The following is a 22,630-nucleotide window of genomic DNA, read 5'->3' on the forward strand; positions in this document are numbered from 1 at the left end:
CGAGTCCCCGGGGGCCACCAGCACTGCCAGCCCCTGCACGGTGATGCTTTGCAGTCTGACAAGGTTAATTAACGGGCTAATTAACGGTCCTGTAGGGTCGCACCACCCGCACAGGCGTTGTTCTGGGGGTTTCACCCAGACCTGCACACCCTGCGGCCACACGGCCGTTATGGGTGGGGGGGGCCCCGGCACAAGGCTCGGTTTCGCTCTCGGAGCTCCTCGTGCAGCAGCCCCCGGTGGTTTGCCTCGCTCCCTGGCTGGGTGCAGAGTTACTCAGAATTTAATTTAACGCCAGGTTTCTGCCTTCCAAGAAGCAGCGAGCTCAGAGCCGCTCGCCCCGCCGAGGGCTCCTGGCAGCAGAGGGGAAAGCCCCGCTGCCGATGCGCAACAGCCGCGCCCCGGAAAGCTGCGAAACCACAGCCTGGTTCAGGGGCGGGAGCCTGGCGATGGGTTTGTGCAGGGCCAGCACATCCCAGCTGCACCAGACCCCAAAATCCCAGCACGCTGGGGGCACCCCACGAGCACCCAGCTCCACCCAGACACCCACAGAGATTTTGGGTGCACGCACACACCCAGAGGCGCTGCCCCAGCCCCACAGCCACAAGCACGGCCAGGCCCACGGAGAAAAATGTCAGGAGTAAATTAAGATAGACCCAAACACTTCTGCACACGTGACTTTCCCAAAACCGAGCCCACCACAGGCTCTCCACTGCTCCGGTTAAATCTCAGCCCCAGCCATGGAGTGGGGACATCCCGCACCAGGTACCTGCAGCTCCCCACGGCCACGCGGGCTAATAAGAGGGGCAAGGGGGAATAAAGAGGATTACCCCGGGGCTCAGCGCTGTGGCAACGTGTTTTCCACAGCTCTGGCCCTGCCCGACTTAAAAACATTCCAGCATAGCTTTCATCTAAAGCAATCTGCTTTCTGTTAAGGCTGGGGGAGCGCTGCAGGAGCCGTGAGCTGCCCGGCACCGCTCGCCTGCAGCGGCCCTTCCCGGCGGCTCGAGGCCACCATAAATAGCAAGCAGCAGGCACGGGGTCAGCGTCTGCTGCTGCTGCTGCCGTGACGTGTCCGAGGCTCTCAGGGAAAGGAGCTGGTTTTCCCCTTCCTCCTCTCCCCATCCACGGGGTCGCACCCTGCCCCTCGCCAAGCGCCCCACAACACGCACCGAGCGCTTCCACCTCCTGCAGCCCCACACACCCCGGAGGAGGGGATGCAGCTGGATGAGCCCCGTGGCAAATAAAGTGATTCAAATGTGTGCATTTTGCTTTAGGAAGACAGAGGTTAGGGGGTCGCTTCAGCAGACCCCAGCAGACCTGCAGCTTTAGCAGCAGCGGCACAGGGAGCGCAGGGGCAGGCAGAGGGGACGCAGGAGGGGGCAGCGCTTTGGGGGAGCAGCAAGTGGCAGCTCCCAAAGCCAGGGACGGGGCCATACAAAGAGGAGCCAGCACCAGAGCTCGGCCATGCCCTGGGGAGCTGCACTCAGGGCCCCCCCCCAAAGCACCAGGACCCAGGGGCACCGTCAGCCCCACGGCCGGCTGAGGTCAGAATCGCGCTTCGTTCCACTCGATTTAACGCCGGTTTCCCCCATTTTTCCTTTTAATGCTCCTTTTAATGGCCTGCTCTTGGCACGAGCGATCCCTTGAAGCTATTTCTCGCTGCGGCAGGAAGCCGAGAGCGGCTGTAATTCACCCGGCTGCAGGGGGTGGGAGACGCGGGGAGCAGGCGGTTGCTGCGATGGTTTCGGGGCAGATCGGGGAGGCTCAGGGGGGGCCCCGAAGCCCCCGGCAGGCACCGCACCCTGCGCTCGACCAGGGGCAGAGGCACGAGGCCACCCCCAGCCATGGAAACGGCCCTGCACACACAAAACACCCGCAGCTAATTTTAGTTCCTCGCAAGGCGGCTCTCACAGTTCCGACTGTCGCCTCGGCCCGAAAAGGAAACGGGTGGGGAGAGCAGAGCCAGGGGAAAGCATCTCCCGGCCCCAGGAATCCAGGCTGGGGGGGGCCGTGCCCCAGGCTCCCCGCCCCGCAGACACCCCCGTGCTTTAGGGGGAGGTCCCCGTGCCTCACCCCACAGCCCCAAATTATTCCCCTTTCACCCCCCGAGCACCACGCAGCCCGGCCCTGCCCCGCGGCGGCGCGCCGGATCCCCCAGCTACTGGCTTTCCTCCCGCGCTCCCATCCCAGACATCTGCAAAGCATTGCCAGAAGTCTAAAAATAAGACGCCCCCCCATAATGCTTGAACATAAAACCGTCTTCTTCACAGGGATGCTGCGTGGCGGGTCCCACCCTGCCCCCCAAGAGGGGCACAGACCTGCCCAGAGAGGGGCGCAGCCGCCCCACGCACCCCGTGCCCCATCCCCGCGGCCGTGTCCCGGCCCGGAGCTGAGTCACGGCTGGCTCAGGGCAGAGGCATCACGCAGGGGGCCGAGCCCCCCCCCCTCTCCGTGCGCCTCCCCGGTGAGTAATGCTGCGCCACCACGGCTCCGGCATCTCCTTATATGACTGGGGAAGTCGCCGGGCAGCGGCACCGCCGGTACCCGCACCGCTCGGGGCACCGCACCCCAGCACCGGGGAAGGGGATGCCGGGGGGATGCTCCTCCGTCCCCCGGGGAACTGCAGCCTCCCGGGAGGCAGCAGAGGCCACGCAGCCTCCGGCTAGGGGTGGGTGTCCAGCGCCCAGTGCCCCAGCCTCGGGGAGGTGGCAGCCAGGTGGCACTGTGGAAACGCCGAAGCGCTCGGCTCCGACAGCGACGGGACCTGAGCTGGCCCAAAAGCTGCTGGCACTGGGATGGGAAGCACCCAAGGCTCCACAGGGCAGGGGGGCAGCACCCCACTGAGCCCCTCCCAGGGGTTCAGCTCAGCTCGTCTGCACCCCAGGGAGCCAACAGCCCTTTGTGGTGCTCCTGACCAGCCAAGCCCATAAAAATCCCCTCCATCTCCTACAGAAAGCAACGCTGGATGGGACAGGGGCTGCAGGCTCAACGGGGAGCTCTGGGAACCTGCCAGGAAGGTGGTGACAACGCTGTGGGGGCTTTCCAGAGGGGTTTCTGTGCTCTGAGAAGGGGTGCACAGCCTGTGGGGTGAGCTCACGGCCGGCTGACGGCAGTGCTGAGCATGTCCAAAGGCATGACCCTGGTACAAGACCCGTGCTTCCTGCTGTGCTTCCTCTGTGATGCTTTTTCCTTTCTGTTGTTTTTTTCCTGTTTTCTGGGAGTTCTAAGAGCAAATCTTGGTCATTTACGGCAGCAGCCTGATACTGGAAAGGAGCAAAAAAAACCCCTCTGAGATCCAGGAGCTCTGGATCAGGGATCCCAAGGGGGCCCACGGGGGCGCAGCTCCAGCCTCACCGAGGCACCAAACAAGCAAACCCCAGGAGGAGCTGCTGCGCCCAAACCTCACCACCTGGATGCAGGTGCTGCGCCCACACCACTTCACATCTCCCCTCACACACAAAAACCTCCAAATCGTGTCTGCTATGCTCTGCACGACTGCACCCCTTCACCCCCGGCACCGCAGCGGGTGGGAGCAAACGCTGCTCAGAGCGGGCTCAGCCGGGCTCCACGTCTCCCCACGCCACCAGCAGCTCCTCCCGGAGGACAGCCGGACCCACGGCATGGTGCCATCAGCACGGTTGTCCTTGGGAAGGGCGGCGAAAGCGGGCGCAGCGGGCAGGCAGCCCAGCGAGACGCGGGGCGCGCGCTCGCGGCACAAGCACAGGCAGGGCCCCGGCGGGCGCGGGGCTCGCTCCACCCTGCCCTCGGCGCCGGAGCCCTGGGAGAGGGAAGCCAGAACAAAGATGACGTTTCTTCTGATCTGGGCTGCGAAAAACAAGGCGGAACGGGCAGGTGGCGGCTCCCGGCGCTGCCCAGCGCGGCCCCGGCTCCTCCCCGGCGCTGCCTCCGCTTTGAACGCTGCTCCCGCTGCAGGTGAATCACCAGCTCCAGCCTGTGCAGGCAAAGCCTCCGGTTCCCCAAACGTGCCGGGCAGCAGCGGGAGCATTCCCCGTGCTAAGCGTTACCTTTTTGCTTTCATCACCTGGGAGCCCTCACGTGGCACCCGGCTGAGCCAGGAGGGACGGGGATGAGGCTGCGCCGTCCCCTGAGCCGAACTCGGGGCTGTAAAAGGTCTCAGGGGGTGTGACTGGAAAACTTCCCTGGCAGCAACGCTTCTGTAAGAGCCAACCCCACGTCTCTAGAGGGCATCAAGCAAGGGTTTTGTCCTGGGGGAGCTGCCCGTGCAAGGACTGAGGCTCCGTGCGCCCCGCTGTCACCTCCTGTCACTGCACGGCTCTCCGAGGGAGCCGCAGAGCCAGGAGCGGGGCCGGACCCATGGGTAACGGGAAGCCCGGCTCAGCCCAGGGCTGCTCAGCCCCAGCTCAATTCTGAGGCCTCCAACCTGCAGCCGCACGGAGAGGGCATCCCGAGTGAATGTTTAACCACAGCCACCTCTGCAGAGGGGCCCCGCTGGACGCGGCTCGGCAGCGATAAGGGAGCCGCACCGGGAAGCCGCCGTCCCCCCCCACGCTGTCAGCAGCAAAATCTGAGCTCCGAGGAACTCGGAAAAGGAAGTGCCGGTGATAACAACGGAGATGTTCCCCTTTCCAGCAGACGTCTGGGCTCCAAAATTGTAATTACAGAGCAAGAGAGACTTCCCTTCCCAACACGGACCTGCCCGGGTCGATGGGCAGCTGCCGGTGCCCCGGTCCGGGGGTGCTGAGCCAGGAGCAGGAGCAGAGGAGAGCTGGGCACCGGCTGCAGGGGAGACAGCCCCGACACTGCCCCTGGGAGCAGCGGGAAGGAAGGGCAGAGAGAAGCTGGAAGCAAATATCATGGCTGCTGGCTCGCATTCTGCAAAGCAAACAGCGGAGCTGAGCTGCCACCTGCTCACGGCTTAATCATTCCCCAGGAGCAAGGCTCTCCGTTAACCCTTGGGCTGGCACCTCCAGCCCGGGGCCTCAAGGGACAGGAACACCTCTGGAGGAGGGCGTTTGTTTCCCTTTGCATCTGCAGCGAGCCCGTCCCAGCAGGAGAGCTGCTCCCGGCCTCCTGCAGCTCCGAAACCAGAGCAGGAAGGAGAGCAGCCGGCGTCCCCAGAGGCACCGGCACAGAACCCCAGCCTCCTTTCCTTGGTGAAACTCGCTTTTTGGTGACCCAGATTCTGCAGCTTTCCACAGGGGCCATCAGCTGCCAGCACTGCCTGCTCTGCTGCCCCAAGCGTGGGCACCCTCCCCTCCAGCAGCCCCCCGTGACACAAGAGCCCCTCTCCACCAGCAGGGTGCACGGCACGGACCCTAAGAGGTCCCCTCTGGCAAAGCCGCCGGCTGCACAAGCTGGACGCATGCAATGCAGCACCCCACGGTGCTAGGATGGACCTTTGGAATCCCTCAAACGCTGCTTCCCAACCCTCCCCGTGGCTGGAAAGGAGGAAGATCACGCAGCACGGGTGCTGGGGGTGATCTCACCACCCCGTGTGAACAGCCTCCATCCACCCGCCGCCTGCCAGCGCTCCCAGATCACCGCCGAGGCCGTCGGCCTGCTGCTGACGCAGCGCTTCGGGCACTGTCTCATCGCTTCCCACTTCTCAGAAGCCTCCCCGGGTTTGTCACCCCTGCGAGGGCGCTGGCAGGGAGCCACGCTGAGCTTGCTCATCCAACAGTGCCGGGAACCTCGCAGCCGCTCACCCAGGAGGGCAGCGGGGGAGCGCTGAGCCCGGTGAGCCGGCGGCACGGCCCCACGGCACGGGGCAGGATGGAGCCGGGTCTGCTGCTGGACAAAGCAGGGGGACGGGGAGACCCCCACCGGGGGGTTTTCTCCAGGCAGGGGGCACGAAGCAGCCCTGGGATCCTGCCAGCGCCACGGCCCCGCTGCTCGGCCCCATGTTCAGCTGCAGCCGTGGCTCGCCCGCACGCCCACGGGACCAGGCGCTTCCCCGCTTTCCCAGGGGCTTGTGCTGACACGGCGAGGTGGCTGCGTTCCCGGGACGGGGGAGGACGAGGAAGCTGATGCCATCTCCGGGTCCCTCCCTAGCCCGGCGGCCACGGGGACAGCAGCACACCTCCGCGGAGCCGCCGTCTGCACGCTGGGTAAACACCAGCTCGGTGCTTCCCAGCACGTCCCGCTCCCCGTGGGGTGCGACACGGGCACCGAACCCACAACAGCAGCGAGCAGCCCGGGCTGGAGGAACCCCCTGCTGAAGCCCCAGCCCCGTTCCTCACCCCCGTGGGATGCACGAGGCACGGCTCGGGGCTGGATGAGGTGCCCAGGACAGCCAGCCAGCCCCCGGAGGGACGGACAAACCCCGGCAGGACGCGGCGAGCCCCAGCCGCCGGCTCAGGGCCGCTCAAGGCCAAGCTCTGCGCTTCCCACAGCAGCTTAGGAAAGCAGGAAAGGCAGCGGGGGGAGAGGCCGCCTGAATCAAAACCCCTTTTCTGCCGGCTTAACAAAAGGCCTGGTGTCTCCGCAAACAGGCTTGTTATTCCAACGCCAACCGAAGGCTTCTTGGCAGCAGGGGAAATAGGAAAACGTTGGGGTAGCGGGAACTATCCGCGCTTTGTGCTGCGTGCGGGGGCCCGCGGCGCGTTTACACAGGGCTCCACGCAGCAGCCGGCCCCACACCCATCCCCGGGTGCCCATGAGCAGGGCACAAAAAAAATAAAAATAAATAAAAGAGCTGGGAGCACGTCTGGGGGTTCAGGAGCTCAGCAGCAGAAAAGCAGGGAACTGGGGGGGAACCTGCACCGGCCGTGCACCACGAAGCTGCCCCAGCACAGGGCTGGACCGGCACCGGGGCACAAAGGGGAGCTACGGCAGCTCGTGGGACACGAGGTGTGCAAAAAAATTGAGGTCAGAGGGAGCCACGCGGCGGATTCGCTCCTTTTGGTCTATAAATAGAGGGCAGGCAGACAACCTTGATCTCATCAGATCTCCCAACTACACGGCGTGGAGCAGGATTAGTGCCGGGAGGGAGGCGGCGGGTGGGAGCGCGGCGTTGTGCCTGTACCCCTGGGGGGGTGCCGGCACCCGGGGTGCTGGGGATGGGACCAGGACACGCAGAGCTCCCCCATCCTGCCTGCACAGAGTCCTCACATCCTTCCCGGCCACCCCGTGGTGGTCACAGGATGCTGTGGGAGCAGAGGAAGGCCAAAAACCCCTGAGAGCCCCGGGACGGGAGCCCTGCTCCTGCCGTGCGCAGCACCTGAGCACCCAACCTGAGCACGGCCACAACACGAAATCATTTCAGCTCCAGCTGCTGCAGGCAGCTCCATAACGAGCCAGGCCTTGAAGTGCAGCCGCAGCGAGGAATTTGGGATTAGAAGAACAGGGGGAGGCAGGGGCCCGGGACCTCCGTTCCCTAGAGACCCGCGCTCTCTCCCACGGAGAAATTTAATCCCTGCTAAAAAACCGAATGAAATAATCCAGGTCCTAGCGCTTCTCCGCCGGCTTTGTTAAAGCAGCAGCGCGGCACCAGGCATCAGAGGTGGCTGCTGGATCCCACCAGCTCAGCCCAAGCCCTTAAGATGCTCTTAAGAGGGCTCAGCTGGACCTTCCAGGAGCAAAAAGCCATCCCTGGCTCCGTCGGCTGCGCTGGGAGCACTGCAGAGCCCCAGGGCCCAGCTCCCAGGACTGTCCCCGCTGCCACCAGGACGTGCACGAGCGCTCCCCCGTGCGCCCACGCCACTCGCACCCTGGATTTCATCTCTGCTCTGACAAACACCCCGAATGCCATCACCCTCCCCTTGTCCCCGCTCGGCAGGGACATCCCCAGCGCAGGGAACCCAAACCCGCCCGGGCCCCCGCCCGCGGTGCCGAGGGCAGATGGTGGCCCCAGTGCCCTTATCACCCCCGGCCACCTTGGGTGGCCCCAGCGCAGGGAAACCATCACGTGAGGGGACGGAGGCAAACGGCAACGCGCGGGGACAGCCGCGGGCACCGCGCCGGCACCAGGGCAGGGCTCGGCTCGTGCCGCCTGCTGCAATCCCCCGTGTCCCCCTCGGTACGCCTACAAACCCCTGGTTTTTATGGCAAAACCCACCGGGTCAGCCTGGGCAGAACCCCACCAGGTCCATCCCAGCAGCAGGGTCCCAGCTGACCCCTCAGCAGCCCCTCCGAGCAGCAGCAGGGATGGATTCGGCCCCTCCTGCGCTCCAAAAGCTTGCCGGGGGCTCACTCCTACACCCCGTGGCTCACCCCGTGCTGCTGCCGGGTTTGCACGCAGCTGGGACTGGCAGAACTCAGAGCCACGGCCACGCAGCACACATCCAGGGGTGTCTGCACTAAAAGGCAGCCAGGGCAGCTGGGGGAACCTGCAGGCAGCTCCAGCAGGGGCCACGCAGAGCGAAGGACACAAGGTTTTTGCCGGAGAGCTGCTCCCTTCCAGGCAGGAGAGGTCCACTCGAGGCTGCCCTGCCACGGGGAAAATCTGAGCTCGGCTCCCCCGGGGGAAGTGCGTGCCAACGGCAAGGTCAGATGAAGCAGGGAGATTAGCCCGAGCGTGCGGAGAAGGCCAGGAAGATGCTGGATTTTATCTGGCTGCCAAGTAAACAACAAACTTCTGAGAAAGCGAAACCGGCCGTCGTCATGCCACGGATAAAATTAACCCGGCAATAAATTTGTAATCAAATGGGTTTCCTGAGCCGAGCCCAAGGCTCTCGTCACCTCGGGGCCGCGGCAGCCTGCTGCCCCAGGGAAACCCGAGCCAGGAAGCTGTGAGGCCAGGCGGGGTGACCCACTTTATCTCATCCTCTCCCCAAAATGACCCCGGATCAAGAGAAGAAGCCCGTTTCCCTTCCACCCAGGGCCAAGTCCCCAGGGGGGGCAGCCCCCAGCAGCATCTTCTGTCCAAGGCCCAGGGGAAAAGGGGCAGCACCGCAGGGTCCCCATGGGCACGGGGAGGGGACGGGACGCCCTCCAAGGTCCCCACGAGGCCGTGGCACAGCTGCTGGCACGGCGCCGGGGGTCAGGGCACTGCGCTTGCACACGCAGCATTTACATATGAAACGGCTCCAGCTCCAATATCCGCTGCTGCCTGCACCTCCCTGGGGAGCTGAATAGAGATGAGGGGGAGGCAGGGGCTAAGAGTCCTCCCCGGCAATGAAACCTTGCCTTCCACCAGCTTTGTCCAAGCCCCAGCTCGAGGGGAGCCCTCCTGGGGCTGCTTTTGGAGCTGAGGAGCACGCTGAGCCGCTGCCAGCACCAAGGCATCGCAGCGACGGGCACACTGCAGCCAGCTCCACAGCAGCTAACCACAGGCACCTGCACAAAGACCAGCACCTCAACCACGCTCGGGTGCTTGGGGAAGTGCTCAGCCAGCACCAGGGGCCGGCTCTGCCACTCGGAGCCTCCTCGCCCCCCAAGGACCCTGACATCCCCCTGCCCCTGCACACAAAGGGGCTCCCTGCCCTCTCCCAGCTCCTGGATTCGAGCTGCGAAGGGCTGCGGTGGTGTGGTTGGTGAGAGAAAAGGAGCCGGCATCACCACGGAGAGCCCAGCAGACGCTGGTGAGGTGCAGGCAGGGCTTTGGGCAGCACCTGGATGGGGTCGAGCCGCCAGATCAGCTCCCACAGCCTCACAATTAACGGTGGCATCCCGGCCGCTCGGCACACAGCGCTTGCAGACAGGAGGAAAAGTCACGGAGCTGCAGCTGGAGGCAGGGCACAAAACCTGCACAGCCCCAGAGCGAGTGCAGGAGCTCACTGACACCGGGGCTGCCTCGTGGGGACACCCCGGGGACACCGCGGGCACCCACAGCACCGAGCAGATTCTGGCCAACCATCCATCCATCCCCTCCACCACAGCCAAACCCAGACCCTGAGCAGAAGCCAACCCAGAATTAAACCAGACCCCAAGCAGTGGGTAAAGGGGGCGACCGAGGGGGTGAGGCTGCCCCAGCACTGAAGACACGGGGACAAACGTGACCAGGGGACGGAGCCAGCCGCCCCCCCGGCACGGCGCGCAGCGACACCAGCTCCTTGTACATTGATTCCCCGTGCCAGCTGCAGCAAGGCTCACGAAAAATGTACGAGGGACACCGCGGCGGGGTAAGAAAGTGAATTCTGTTACTCCCGGACACGACGGCTCAGGGCAGCTGTCAGGCACGGAGCGGCCCCGGGGGCGCCGGGATTAACCCCCCCCCCCCCGCACCAGCCCCAGGAGGGTGGGGAGGCCGCCAGGCAGCCGGGTGGCAACTCCCTTGGCTGGCTGCTAAATTAAACATGGGATCGATTCACCTCCGTCGTGAGGCAGGATCAGCTGGCAGAGCCCGAGGAAGCGCTGGGAGGAGCGGCAGGTCGGTCAGTGCTCGGAGATGACAGGCGACGCCACCCCAGCTGCTTTCTCCTTCCCCCTCCCACGGCGCCGTCCTTCCAGCAGGCGAATCCCGATACCTGCCCGCAGCGGGACGAGGCCCAGCTGCGAGTCCCTGAGCAAAAAACTGCTCCGAAAACAGGGAGGAAATTAAAACAAGCCCATCGCAGGCTCCTAGGAGCCACCAGGAGCACCAGGGAAGGGCAGCACCGCCAGCAGAGAGCAAGGTGCTGTGAGTGGAGGAGCTGCACCAAGACAAAAGCCACCGGATCCACCCCAAATTCCCGGCAGATTTGGGGTCCTGCCGTGCCACAGCAGAGCCCCCGGTGCCACCCTCCTGCCCTCACCCTGCCCACGGCCAGGGCTCACTGCTGGCCCTGCCAGCCGCCAGCCACGCGATCGGGTGTCGCAACCAGCTCCCCGGGGAGAGCCAGGGCAAAGCAGAGCAGCAGAAAAAAAAGGTTTGGGAATAGAAAAAAGGGGGGAAAAAAAGGGAAAACGCCGGTCTGCATGCAGGTGCTGCCAGCCCCTACCCGCAGCGAGGTGCCGCCGCGCACCCATGGCCGGGCACTGCGGAGACCAACACCTGCACCCAAGCCACAAGAGCTGCAGTCAGGTCCCCTCCCCTCCAAGGGCTGATTTGGAGCTCAATTTCTTTTTCTATTGTTATTTGCAAATCAGCTTCCACTTCCTGTGCTCAGTCCGGGGCTAGGCTAGCCATCACGGCTTGCTTTGTGCCCTGACATGCCGCTAAATGCCCAAAGCCAAGACAAAACAGGGAAGTGAAGCAGAGCCACGGAAGGCACAGGCACGGCCTCTCCCAGGCGCCTGTCCGCAGAAAGGCCACATCTGTCCCGACAGGAGCCGGGTACAGCTCAAAGTCCCCGGAGGATGCAACGAGCAGGGCTGTGCCGGACCCTGAGGGAGCAGCCGGGACCCCCGCGGGCAGCACCGGGACCCCCACGGAGCACGGACACAGCTCGGGAGCAGCTCTGCCCCCCAGTCCGAGGGGTGCTGGCGTACCTTTTAGGGTGCTGAGGCCATCCAGGAACTTCTTATACTTGTCCACGTTCATCGTCCCGCCCCGCTGCTCAGCTGGGAGGCATCGGGGCGAGGACACCCTGCAGCCACCCGCGCTCGCCACGCTGCCGCCGCCGCCACTGCCCTTTGGCCACCCGCGGCCCAGCCCTGCCTCTCCTTATTCGATGATCTCTGCTCAAACCTCCCCCCCCCGGCAGAAGCCACCCCCCTTTTTGCAAATGAGCCGGCAGCTCCCCGCGGGCACCCCGCACACGGCTCCCACCACCTGCCCCCCGGGGGCTGGGGGTCCCGGGGATTGTGTGTCCTGCGGGTATTTCGGGCAAGGAGCTCGAGCGCTGGGAGGGGAACAAAAAAAAAACCTGCAAGGCTTTCAGGCAGGACAGCAGCGGACAGGGAAAGGCAACCAGTGAACCACAAAAAACACCTGGGCTGCCCCAAAACCAGGTGCCCTGCAAAGACCCTATGGCGCTGGGCTCCCCGAGGCCTTTGGCCTCGATGCTTTGCTCACACCGGGCCCCGGCTCCCCACGTGCCACCCGTGCCGAGGTTACAAAACCCCCAAGGAGATTTTCTTGTTTTAAAAGTCGTGCTGGCAGCACAAACCAGCCCAGCGTGATCCCAGAGCAAGGCGGCCGCACACCGTGCCCGCCCCGTGCTGGAAGGGGCCTCCACCGGGAACGGCACTGCTCTTCTGGCAAATTAAGGACTGATAATTTAACGAGAAGCCGTGCTGGGGAGCCCCAGCCACGCAGGGGCAGCGCTTTTGGTTGTGCCTTTGCTCGGGGAGTGGACACCACCACGTCGTGGTGCCCACCAGCAGCGGTTCTGGCTCTGCAAAGCGCGCGGGGGGTGCGCGACACGGGAGGGAGCGGTGGCGAAACGCAGCCCTGGTGGTGGCGGATTGCGTTGTTCCTGTGTCACCTGTCCAAAGAGATTGCAGCGGGTTGAGCAAGACCCACACCGCACAGCCCCTGGAGGAGCCACCTGGCTGAGGTTTGCCAGGGCTGGCACCTCCCGGCAGGGCTCACACCCACCACAGGCACCCCGGTGCCGAATCCCGGCTCCCCCCCCAGCCGCAGCCTGATGTTTGGGGACAGTGGGGACACCCCAAGCGAGCAGCACCCTGCGCCGACCCCCACATCACCCACACCCGTCCATGGAAGCAGTTTGCCCAGCCAGGCGACCACGAGCAGGACGTGGGGACCCGCTGTGCCGGCGGCCCCGCACCTCTCCAGGGCCGGACGCGCACCCGGCCGTATCGGTTTCCTTTCCCAACCCAGCACGCTCCCAAGGCCAGTTGCCACTTGTGCTCCCGACAGCTGGTTGTCCAGGAACACAAGAACCACAATCGCTCCCAGCTCTCCAAGGGGAATGGCGGTGAGGCAGATGGAGGGCTTGGATTACAGCTCCCCCCCCGGCACAACCTGCGCCCCCCGCCACCGCTGCCAATTCTGGGGGAGCCACCCCAGCCCCGGGGGATTTATCGACCCATGGTGGGGACAGGAGCTCGTTCATCCCAGCGAGAGGAAGCAGACCTGACCGCTGGCGTGCAGCCACGTGGAACAGCCCATGCACGGCCGCGCCGGGCTCTGCCAAGGATCTCCACGCACAGCTGGAGCCAGAAGCGCTCCATCGGCACCGCGCCGCGCCGCAGCCTCCACCTGCACGCACACCACGGCCCTCCCGCAGCCCCCACACCCAGGGACCCCCCGGCTGCCTTCAGGCAGAGCAAGGAGCAGAGCGAAGTTGCTGCAAGAAGCCGAGCTGTCACCACTAAAAATAGCACAATGGAATTTTCCTCTGGGGGAGAAAAGGAAAAAGAAAAACAAAAAGCTGCTTCTTGCTGACAAAGGGGCTGCGAGAAGGGAACCGGGAGCACGGGGCAGAAAGCAGGGGTGCAGCCCCCTCCAGGGCCCTGCTGTCCCCGCTGTCCCCAGCCACCCCGCAGAGCCCAGGCTGCCACGGGGGACCCCAAATCCTGCAGGCTGTGCTAACGCCCCCCAGCAGCGGCACAAAGCCGCGCCAGCGCTCAGCCACCTTCCCTCCATCACCCCCGTGCCAAGCGCTGGAGCGAGGAACAAAGCCCAGCGAGAGGCAGCAGGCGATGCTGCCAGACCAGCTGCTGAGCGGCCCCGTTTCATTTATTTTCATTTATTTTCTTCCCTGCCTGGGAAAGGGGAGAGATCGGACACCAGGCAGGCTCCAGCGGAACCCAAAGCCCAGGCACAGGAGGGGACGCAGCGGGCTTGGCCACTGCTGTCGTTGCCCTGGCTCCCTCCCGCCAGCACCCGTGGCTGTGCCCCCATCCTGACACCTTTGTTTTGTCCTTCTGGGGAGATAAAAGCAGGGGTGAGCCGTGGCAGCCAGCCCTGGTGCCTGCATCCTCGCCCCATGGGGCTGGGAAGAGGAGGAACGCCGAGCCCCTCTCCTCCCGCCCCGATGGCGTTGAGGAGGCGCAGATCTGACGCCTGCCAGATCCCTTTCCAGCATCCCGGCTCCTCTCCCTGCCGGGAACGCCAGGAATCCCCGGCCCGTGGCAGATTGCTCCAGCTGGCCTGGAGCTGCACGGCCGGGACAGGAGAGCCGGCGGGGACGGTGGGGACGGAGCACGGAGGGAGCCCGCAGCTCCCGGGACGGCCGCCGTGCCCCGGCTGCCTGCCTGGCCAAGGAATCCCAACCTCCCCGGCCCAACAACTGCCCCTCGCAGCAAGAATCCCAAGCATCCCAAGCAGCCCGAGAGGATGAGATGTCTCCACGTGCAGCGTCTGCAGCCGCCCGCACCGAGAGCTTTGCGTGCTGCTGTCCCTGCCAGCCGTGCTCCCACCGCAGCGCCCGGCACAGTTTCGCCCCGAGGTGCAGGAGCCACCTGCACAGGGGGCAGAGCGGCTCACAGCGTGCCAAGGACGCCGCCAGAGCCAGGGCACAGACACACGACCCGCTGCAGGAACAGGAACAAGCCCAGGGCACGGTTGTTTTCCTGCAGCAGGAACGTGGCCGTCACTGCACAGCCGTCACATCGACCGGACAGGCTCCAAACGGGGAGCAGGGGCTGGCCGTGCCCACAGCGAGGTGAGGAGGTGCCTCGAGGTGCTCCGGCACCGCTCACCTGCCTGCAGCACACCCAGCAGGAGCAGGAGGAGCTCCCTGCGGGTCCCTGCCTCCTGTAGCAGCACTGCCCAAGGTCAGCGCGAGCTCCGCCGGCGCAGGAGCCCTTGCAGCCAGCTTCCCGCAGGGAAAAATAAGCTGCTGGCAAAGGCATTTCTGGAGGGCCAGAACAGCAGCCTGCTGTGGACTTTTTATCACTATTAATTAAAAAAAAAAAAGACAGTGTTGTACCCTTAACTGAGCTGGAGAGAGGTAGGAGACTTTGCCCTTCTGCCCCCGCGAACAAACAGGTTCAGGGTCTGCGCCCTGGGCAAGTGAGAGAACGGCCGGGAGAGGAGGGAGCGAGGCGGTGCCGGGGACACGGAGCAGAACAGCACCCCCTGAACGCTGCTCCACACCGACAAACGCTCCATCAGCCACCGGCCTCAAGGCCCGAGCTGCAAATGGGGGAAAAAAAGAGGCACAGGGAGGAGAGGAGCAAGGGACAGCTCCTGCAGCAGGGCAGGCAGAGGACATGGCCCTGGGCAGGGGACTGTGAGCGCAGCGCCGGGCAGCAGGAGCAAATAGGAAATGAGAAAAAGCATCAGGCAGGTTTAATTCACGGGGAAACAACAAGAAACAGTCACCGTGCCCTCACAGAGCCTCAGCCAGCAGCCCAGAACCGACTGATCTGGATTCCTGATAAAAGAGAGGAAATTAAGGGGCAGGTGGGAACTCCCGGCGCTGCGCCTGCGGGGACGCAGCACGCACACGCTCCTGGTCCCAAGGCACACGCTCCCCCAAGCTGCAGGATGCCCCAGCAGCACGGCTGCTTCCCTGCTCACACCTCCGCTGACACCAAGAGGGCACCAGCCCCTCCTTGCACCCTGCTCCTTACCCGAAATCTCGGGGGCCACCTCTCCCAGCAGCTTCTCCACGCCACCCCTGCCAGGAACCACAGGACTTATCTGAGTGTCCCCAGAGGCAGGGGACACCTCGGACTGCATCCGAGGGCTCACCTCGGCATGTCCCCAGCTGGGGACACTCCAAATCTGGGGGTCCAGGCCCCCTGACACCACCTCACCCACAGGAAGCCTGCTCCGGAGATCCCCCACCCCGGCCCCCGAGCCGGATGGGATTCATCCCCAGGCAGAAAACCCCAGGACGTGGGCTTGGAAGCGAAACTTCCCAGCTCGTTAACACAAACATCCTCTGCACACGCTGCCTTCTGCGGGGAGCGCTCCCCAACAGGGCTTCCCCCCCCCCCCCATCCTGGAGCCGTTTGCACATCCCCAAGCCCTGGCTGCTGGCCCGGTCCCCCCAGCCAAGCCAGGGCAGTGCTGAGACATCAAATGTGGGGCTTCCAGCAAGGCTGGAGGAAGGAAGGAAGGAAGGAAGAGGAGCTGGGGGCCAGCACTCTGTGCACGCTGCAAGCCCAGCTGCTGGGGATGTGGGACGTGGACATCCAGGGCAGCACCGAGCAGGGACCCGGTGCCTTTGGGGATGGGACCACCGAGCACAGGGAGCAGGGGCAGCACAGCACGCTCCTGCTCGCCCTGCGGCACGTGGCAAGGAGAGGAGCTGGGGCACACATCCTGCGCCCGGCCGGGACGTGCAGTGCAGGGGACGGGAGGCCCAGCCCCGTAATTAGGGCTCCCAGCACTCCCCAGCCATCACACCCACCGCCGCCGCCCCTCCTCGCCCCGCGGGCGGCTCTTGCCTCACCTGCCCTGCAAAAACAGAGCCGGGCTGCCGGGATCCGGCCCTGCTGCGGATCCCCAAGAGGCACCGCGAGCCCCCGCGCCCCCCACTCCAACATAAAGAGCCGTGGAGAAGGCACCAGGCACCAGCCAGCCCTGCCCTCGTGCTCCTCGCCATGGGCACAGGCAGGGGCTGCTGGAAGAAACAACCCCCAGGGAATGGGGGATGAAGGAGGCTGAGTTTTGCTCCTTCCTGGGGATGTGATGGATGCAAGCTCAGCCCCGCCGAACCGCGGTGCCCACGGTCACAGCCCCTGCCCAGGGCTCAGACCAGGGGCTTCAGCTCAGCCCAGCACAGCTCAGGAGGAGCTGGAGTGCTCCCCGCAGAGACAGGAGGAACCCGCGTCCCCCAGCGTCTCCACGGGCCGGATTTTTTCTGTTTTAGGTGCACACAAAGGGATCAATCACCCCGGTATTCAAACAATGCTGTTAGAACGCTTCCAGGAATGAGCAGGGGGAAAAAAAAAAAATCCTCTTTTTATGCTTCTCCCTGGGAGACTGGAGCGGTTTCTTCCTGCTGGCATCAGCCCTGGTATGTCCATTGCAGTCTAAACTTAGTTGACACGAACGAGACCAGCCTGGGAAGGAGCTTGGCCGCGGACCAGCAGACGGAGGTCGGAGATCTCAGCCTCACCGAGCCGAGGAGGAACAGGCTCCGAGGCTGAACTGACACAAACGGCGCCACGGCACCTAAAAAAAAGGGAGCACGAGAACACCGCGGGCTGCTCTCCGAGCGCCCTGGCATCCGCAGTCCCTCCAACCTGCTGCTGAGATGAGATCAAAGGCTCCCGGCGCCAGGTACCGGTGCGGCACGGCCTCGGCCCCGGCACGTCCTCGCCCCTGGCGGCACCGTGCCAGAGGTGACCGCAGCGGTGACCGCAGCGCTGCCGCCCCACGCTGGCGGCGATGGCCTCAAGCTCCCCAGGGTGTTTGTCCCCAAAGCAGCAGCAGTTCCCCTGGAAAACAGCAGAGAAGCAGCGAGGAGCAGCAGACAACCCCCCGATGCCCCACGGCAGCGCTCAGCCAAACTCGCAGAGCCACGGCGGTGGTTTCGGAGCACGGTGACATGAATTGACACAATTTCCATCGCTGCCATCCGCTTGGAACAGGTTCTGGGGCTGGGGGCTGGCCGCAGGAGGGAGGCCACGAGCCTCCCGGCCAAGCGAGCCTCCGGCAGGCACGGGAGAGGAGCTCGGGAGGCGCCGTCACGTGCCGGCGATGACGGTGACTCCACTGCAAAGGCAGCAGAAACCTGGCCAGGCAAGGCAGGGTGGGTCCTGCCACCAGAAAAACCACCGGCTTCATTTCCCTCTTGTCCAAAACAAACGCGAGCAAAACAGCATCTTGCACCACGAGCCCAGCTTCCACCTCAGCCACCAACAAAGCCTCGTGGGCAGCCGGCTCCAGGCACCGCGCCACCGCCCCGAGACCCCCGGGTGTCCGGTCCCTCTCAGCACCTCCCTGTGCCTCCCAAAATAGAGTCATCGGGTCCAGTAGGGGAAATCTAATGGGCTCAGGGCAGCCGGAGCACTCCGGGAAGGGCCCAGGGAAGCAGCACAGGAGGACTCGTGGAGAGCACGCAACGGAGCTGCCCACAGCAGCAACCCCGGTGAGGTGGCAGCGCCCAGTTCCTCTCTTCCCAGGCGATGGAGAGGAAGAAGAAGGGCTTCCTCCCGCCGCGAGGACTCACCAACACGCCACCCGTCCCGCCGGGGTGCTGGCAGGCTGCAGAGCCCTCGTGCAGCCCGCTCATCACCAGCGAGGAATGATGTTTATCTTAGCACAACGGCTGCTGCCCCGCGGCGGGACGCGGCCCCGCGCAGCGATGCAGGCGGTCGTGGGGCTGATCCCCGCTGCCGGGAGCGCTGCCTCCGGCCCAAGACCCCCACCCTGGAGCACAGACAAGACCCGGACGTACAACCTCCAGTTAGGTTTCGTGTAGGAGAAGATAAGACTGCTGGGAGAAAACAGAGCTGCTTTGGAGATGGGCAGGACCAGCCAGGCTGCCTGCCACAGGGAGGGCTCCAACGCACCCTGCTTCATCCACGCCACCGTCCTGCCCTGTTCTCCTCCAGCCCCGGGGCAGATGTCCCCAACCTCACACCAAGTGTGCTCACACGGACGTGCTGACACGCCAGCCCCCGTGCAAACACGTCGGGCCACACGCGTGGCACTGTGGGGAAGGAAGAGAAGGCAAGGACGGGTGGGAAGGGGATCCTCTGATGCTAACCGCCAAATTCTACCTCAAACCCCCAAAAAGAGTTAATTATTTGGAAGAAGGGATCTCACCAGGGTTGATTTGTTGATGGTTAAACTGCTCTGAGCACAGAAAGCACGACCCATACCTGCATGGGGCTGGCAGCACCGCCCGCAGCCTGCGCTGCACCCATGGGGCCACACTCGGCCTCACGATTTCCTGCAGGGACGCGGTGTGCCTGCACCCTGCCAAATTCGGGGACGTGGCAAGTGCTGGGAACAGAGGCCAAGCCTGGACACCAAGCCACACAACATGCCAGGAACCTGCAAGGAAAGCCAGGGCTTTTCCTCCAGCTCAGAGCCCTCAACCTGCTCCACCACTGCAGCAGCATCCCGGGGACTGACCCGTCCCCAAAACCTCCGCCACCACTCCCTGCTCCAGCTGGGAGGCACCACGCTGGGAGTGCTGCACCGCAGCCGCCTGCACCGTTCTCATGGGCACCGTCAGCAGCGCCGCTGCACGTCCTGGCATGTGCCACAGCATCACCATCCGGCGATGAGGCAAGCGGGGCTGGGAGCCGCGCCACGCCGCGCCGTGCCGAGCCTCCTGGGTGCGGCCCCACCACGCTGGGACGCTCACCGCCGGCTCTCGGCAGAGCCCCAGATCCCAGAGATGTCCCGTGTGAGCCCCAGGAAGCTCGGCTTTTTCAGCTGGAGGTGCCTGGGTCCGTTCAGGACAGCACAGCTCACTCTGTGTGCTCTCCCCGAGGACATGGCGCACCCCAGGGTGCCAATGCTCTGTGAGGAGGCACCCGAGCCCACGCAGCCCCTGGTTCCTCCTCTGCTTCCCAACCCCGTTCCACCCGCCCCCGTTGGGGACCGGGGCACCGCCGGGGTGGGCAGAGCCCCCCGCAGCAGCACGGAGCCGTGCCCCCGCGCAGCGCCCACGCTGCTGCTGCTGCCAGCCTCTTCCACCAACCTGCGCGGGAGCAGTCCGGCTGCGAGCAGCGGCGCTGAAGCAGAACACCTACCTGACACCCGAATCACGCTCGGCATCTCGTCTGCCTACAGTGGGAGCCTGATAAAGAAAGAAATCACGGGGATCTGCCATCTGGTTAACCCCTGCTCTGCAGCTCCAGACGAGCTCTGTAACCGGGGAACCGGCGCCCACCGCACCAGCTCCGGGACCCTCCCCGGGCTGGCTCCAGGCAGAGGCCCCAGTGCTCAGGTTCGTTTTTAAAGCTGGTTTTTAACCAAACAGCTCCGCTCACAGAGGTGACCCCCGCACATTTCGGCAGCTCTCAGTGCAGCTCCCAGCTCGAGCAAGGCCCCGCAGCGAGCAGGAGATGTCCTGGGAGAGCCGGGAGCTGGGAAGGAGCAGAGGCAGGGGCCAGCCTCCATCCTGCACAAACACTCACTTCCCCTGCGCTGAATGTGCTCCATAAACAAGACCACAAGCGGTACCAGCGGGACATTTCCAGGCGATTCCCGGCTTCCTACAGCCGGCACAGCGACCGCAGCAGCCCGGAGAAGGTTGTCCCCTGACCACGGGAGCATCGCGGCTGAGCGCAGCCGACGGCCGGAGCAAGGTGCGGCGCTGGGGGATGGCGAGCGGGGCCGTGGGGCTGCAGCCGGCTCAAATCACACCCTGAGATTTCATTTTCTCTTTTGGGACTTGGGAGAAGTGAGGGAGGAGTGATGCCGAGCAGAGCCCAGGGTGTCAGCGCGCCCTTCCCACGCCAGCCCCATCTCCCTGCGCTGCCCTCAGCACCTCCGCACGGCGCCTGGCCACCCCACGTTTTTTGTTTTTTTTTCCTGAACACCAGCCCACGAAGCACCTGGACAGGCTGGGTCACGTCACCCAGCGCCTTCCCAAGCCCAGACAACACAAGGGGCTTTCTGCCTTTCTCTCTTTCCCTCTCCCCACGGAGGCAGAGGCCCCACGCTGCGCCCACGGGGGAACATTTGAGCAGCACCCCCCGAACCGGGGGAATCCATCGCTGCCCTTTCTGTGTGCAAGAAGGAAAAGGGCACGGAGAGAGCGCCTGCTCCTTGGGGCTCGGCGCTTTGGAGACCCGGCTGCTCTGCTTGGAGCGGGGCAGGGCGCTGGGAGCCCCGGGGGGTGGGAGCCCCGGGGGCCGGTAGCCAGCCCCCCCAAGCAGCCCCCTGCACGGCCAGGGGTGATGGAGCACTGCCGCCAAGGAGCGTGCCCGCAGCCACCAAAAGTGCACACTCACCGCCCGCACCGCCCGGCCCCACGGCCCCAAACCCCCACGAACAGGACCGGGGACACCCAGGGGGGTCCTCGTACCCCTGGGGGGGGCGTCCCGGTACCCCCGGGATGACTGGAGGGGGGTTGGCCCCCATGCTCCGTTCTCAGGGCACTGCGCCCCCGGTACCCCAGGCGCGGATCCCAACCCCACGGGGGGACCCCCGGGGTGCACGGGGGGGCCGCAGAGCCCCGGGGCTGCCCCCACCGGGCACAAACCGGGGGCACCGAGTGGGACAGGACCGGGGGAGGAGGGAGAACGGGGGGTGGCTGCAAGGGTACGGCCCCCCCCGGGACCCCCCGGGACCCCTCCGCCGCCTTAGCCCCCCCGCAGCCCGGCGGGGACCCGTGCGCACCCCGGTTCTCTCCCACCCCCCCCCACCCCCCCCACGGGCCCGTAACCGGGCCGCCCGCCGCCACCTCCGCCTCCCGCCGGGGCCGCACCTTTGTATCTCTCCAGCACGTCCTCGTAGGCCTGCTCGAACTCCTTCTCCTGGCTGCGGTTGGCCGGCAGCAGCCCCGGCACGTACCCGGCCATGGCGCCCTTTGTGCCGCCGCCGCCCCCCCCCCGCCGCCAGCAGCTCCCGGCGCCGCGGCCACCGCCGCTCTGCGCGGCCCCGCTTCCGCCCCGCGCCGCCGCCGAGCCACGCCCCGCCCCCAGGACACGCCCCCTCTTCGCCACGCCCATCGATGCCACGCCCCCACCCCCCCCGGAGGGACACGCCCCGCCAGACGGGCCACGCCCGTCCCCGTCTGGCCACGCCCTCAAGTGGCCACGCCCCTTTCGGCTCCGCCCCGCTCCGCCCCGCCGGTGGTGGAGCCGGTACCGGCCCCGCTGCGCCCCCTGGTGGCTGCACCGAGCCCGGAGACTCCTCCCAGTGCTCCCAGTGCTCCCAGAGCAATGTGTCCCAGCTCCTCCCAGTGCCTCCCAGTACATCAAGGGCACCGCACCCAGTGCCACCCAGCGCCTCCCAGTGCTCCCAGTGCTCCCAGAGCAATGCGTCCCAGCTCCTCCCAGTGCCCCCAGTACAATGCCTCCCAGTGCCTCCCAGTACACTCAAGGGCACTGCACCCAGTGCCGCCCAGTGCTTCCCAGTGCAACGCATCCCAGCGCCTCCCAGTGCTCCCAGTGCTCCCAGTACAATGTCTCCCAGTGCCTCCCAGTACACCAAGGGCACCGTGCCCAGTGCCACCCACTGCCTCCCAGTGCAATGCGTCCCAGCACCTCCCAGTGCTCCCAGTGCACCAAGAGCTCCGTGCCCAGTGCCTCCCAGTGCACCCAGAGCAATATGTCCCAGTGCCTCCCAGTGCCTCCCAGTGCTTCCAGAACACTGCCTCCCAGTGCCTCCCAGTACACCCACAGCACTGTGTCCCAGCACCCTGCCCCCACCCCCCATCCTTCTGGGGCAAATCCCAGCCTTTTTTGGCCGCCGCAAGACGTTGCTTTTTCGCCCGGGCTGCGCTGTTCCCATGGCAACCCGAGCGCAGCCAGCTGGGTAACCACGGCGACGAGAAAAGCCCCTTCCCACAGCCCTGACATCACCGCGGGTCCCCGACACCACCCAGGCACCCCCGGGTCCCCCGGCGGCACCCATGGGTGCCGAGGGTCCGCACCCCACATCTCCATGGGGACGGCACCGCAGCGCCAGCCACCAGCGTCCCCCCCGGTCCTGGCCACCAAAACCCACAGTCCTAATGGGGACAAATCCTGGGTCCGGGGGGGTCCCCTGGGGCTGTGTCCCCCCCGTGCCATCCTCCCCGTCCGTCCCCAAGGGCTGGCTTCGTCCCCACCCCGCTCCCAAACAGGCATCACCCAGCATCACCCAGTATCACCCAGTATCACCCAGTATCACCCAGTATCACCCAGCATCGCCCAGCACCACCCCAGACTCTCCCAAACAACCCCCCGAGCAGAACATGACCCCAACAGGACCAAGGGCAAACTCATTTCGGATGAGTTAGGCTTGACACAG

General features: G+C 65.4%; 1 protein-coding gene across 3 annotated transcripts in view; it reads right to left on the reverse strand.

The window, feature by feature from the left end:
- The window catches only part of MACF1 (microtubule actin crosslinking factor 1), a 132,368-nt gene extending 111,143 nt beyond the window's left edge, over positions 1-21,225 (reverse strand). For all 3 annotated transcript variants that reach the window (XM_084300707.1, XM_084300715.1, XM_084300710.1), the window contains exon 1: positions 21,102-21,225. In XM_084300707.1, the coding sequence (XP_084156833.1) occupies positions 21,102-21,195 (94 nt within the window). In that variant the 5' untranslated portion in view covers positions 21,196-21,225. The remainder of the gene's footprint in view (positions 1-21,101) is intronic.
- Positions 21,226-22,630: the final 1,405 nt, after the last annotated feature.

Source organism: Netta rufina, assembly GCF_964035555.1.
Source record: "Netta rufina genome assembly, chromosome: 23".
Classification (NCBI taxonomy): Eukaryota; Metazoa; Chordata; class Aves; order Anseriformes; family Anatidae; genus Netta; species Netta rufina.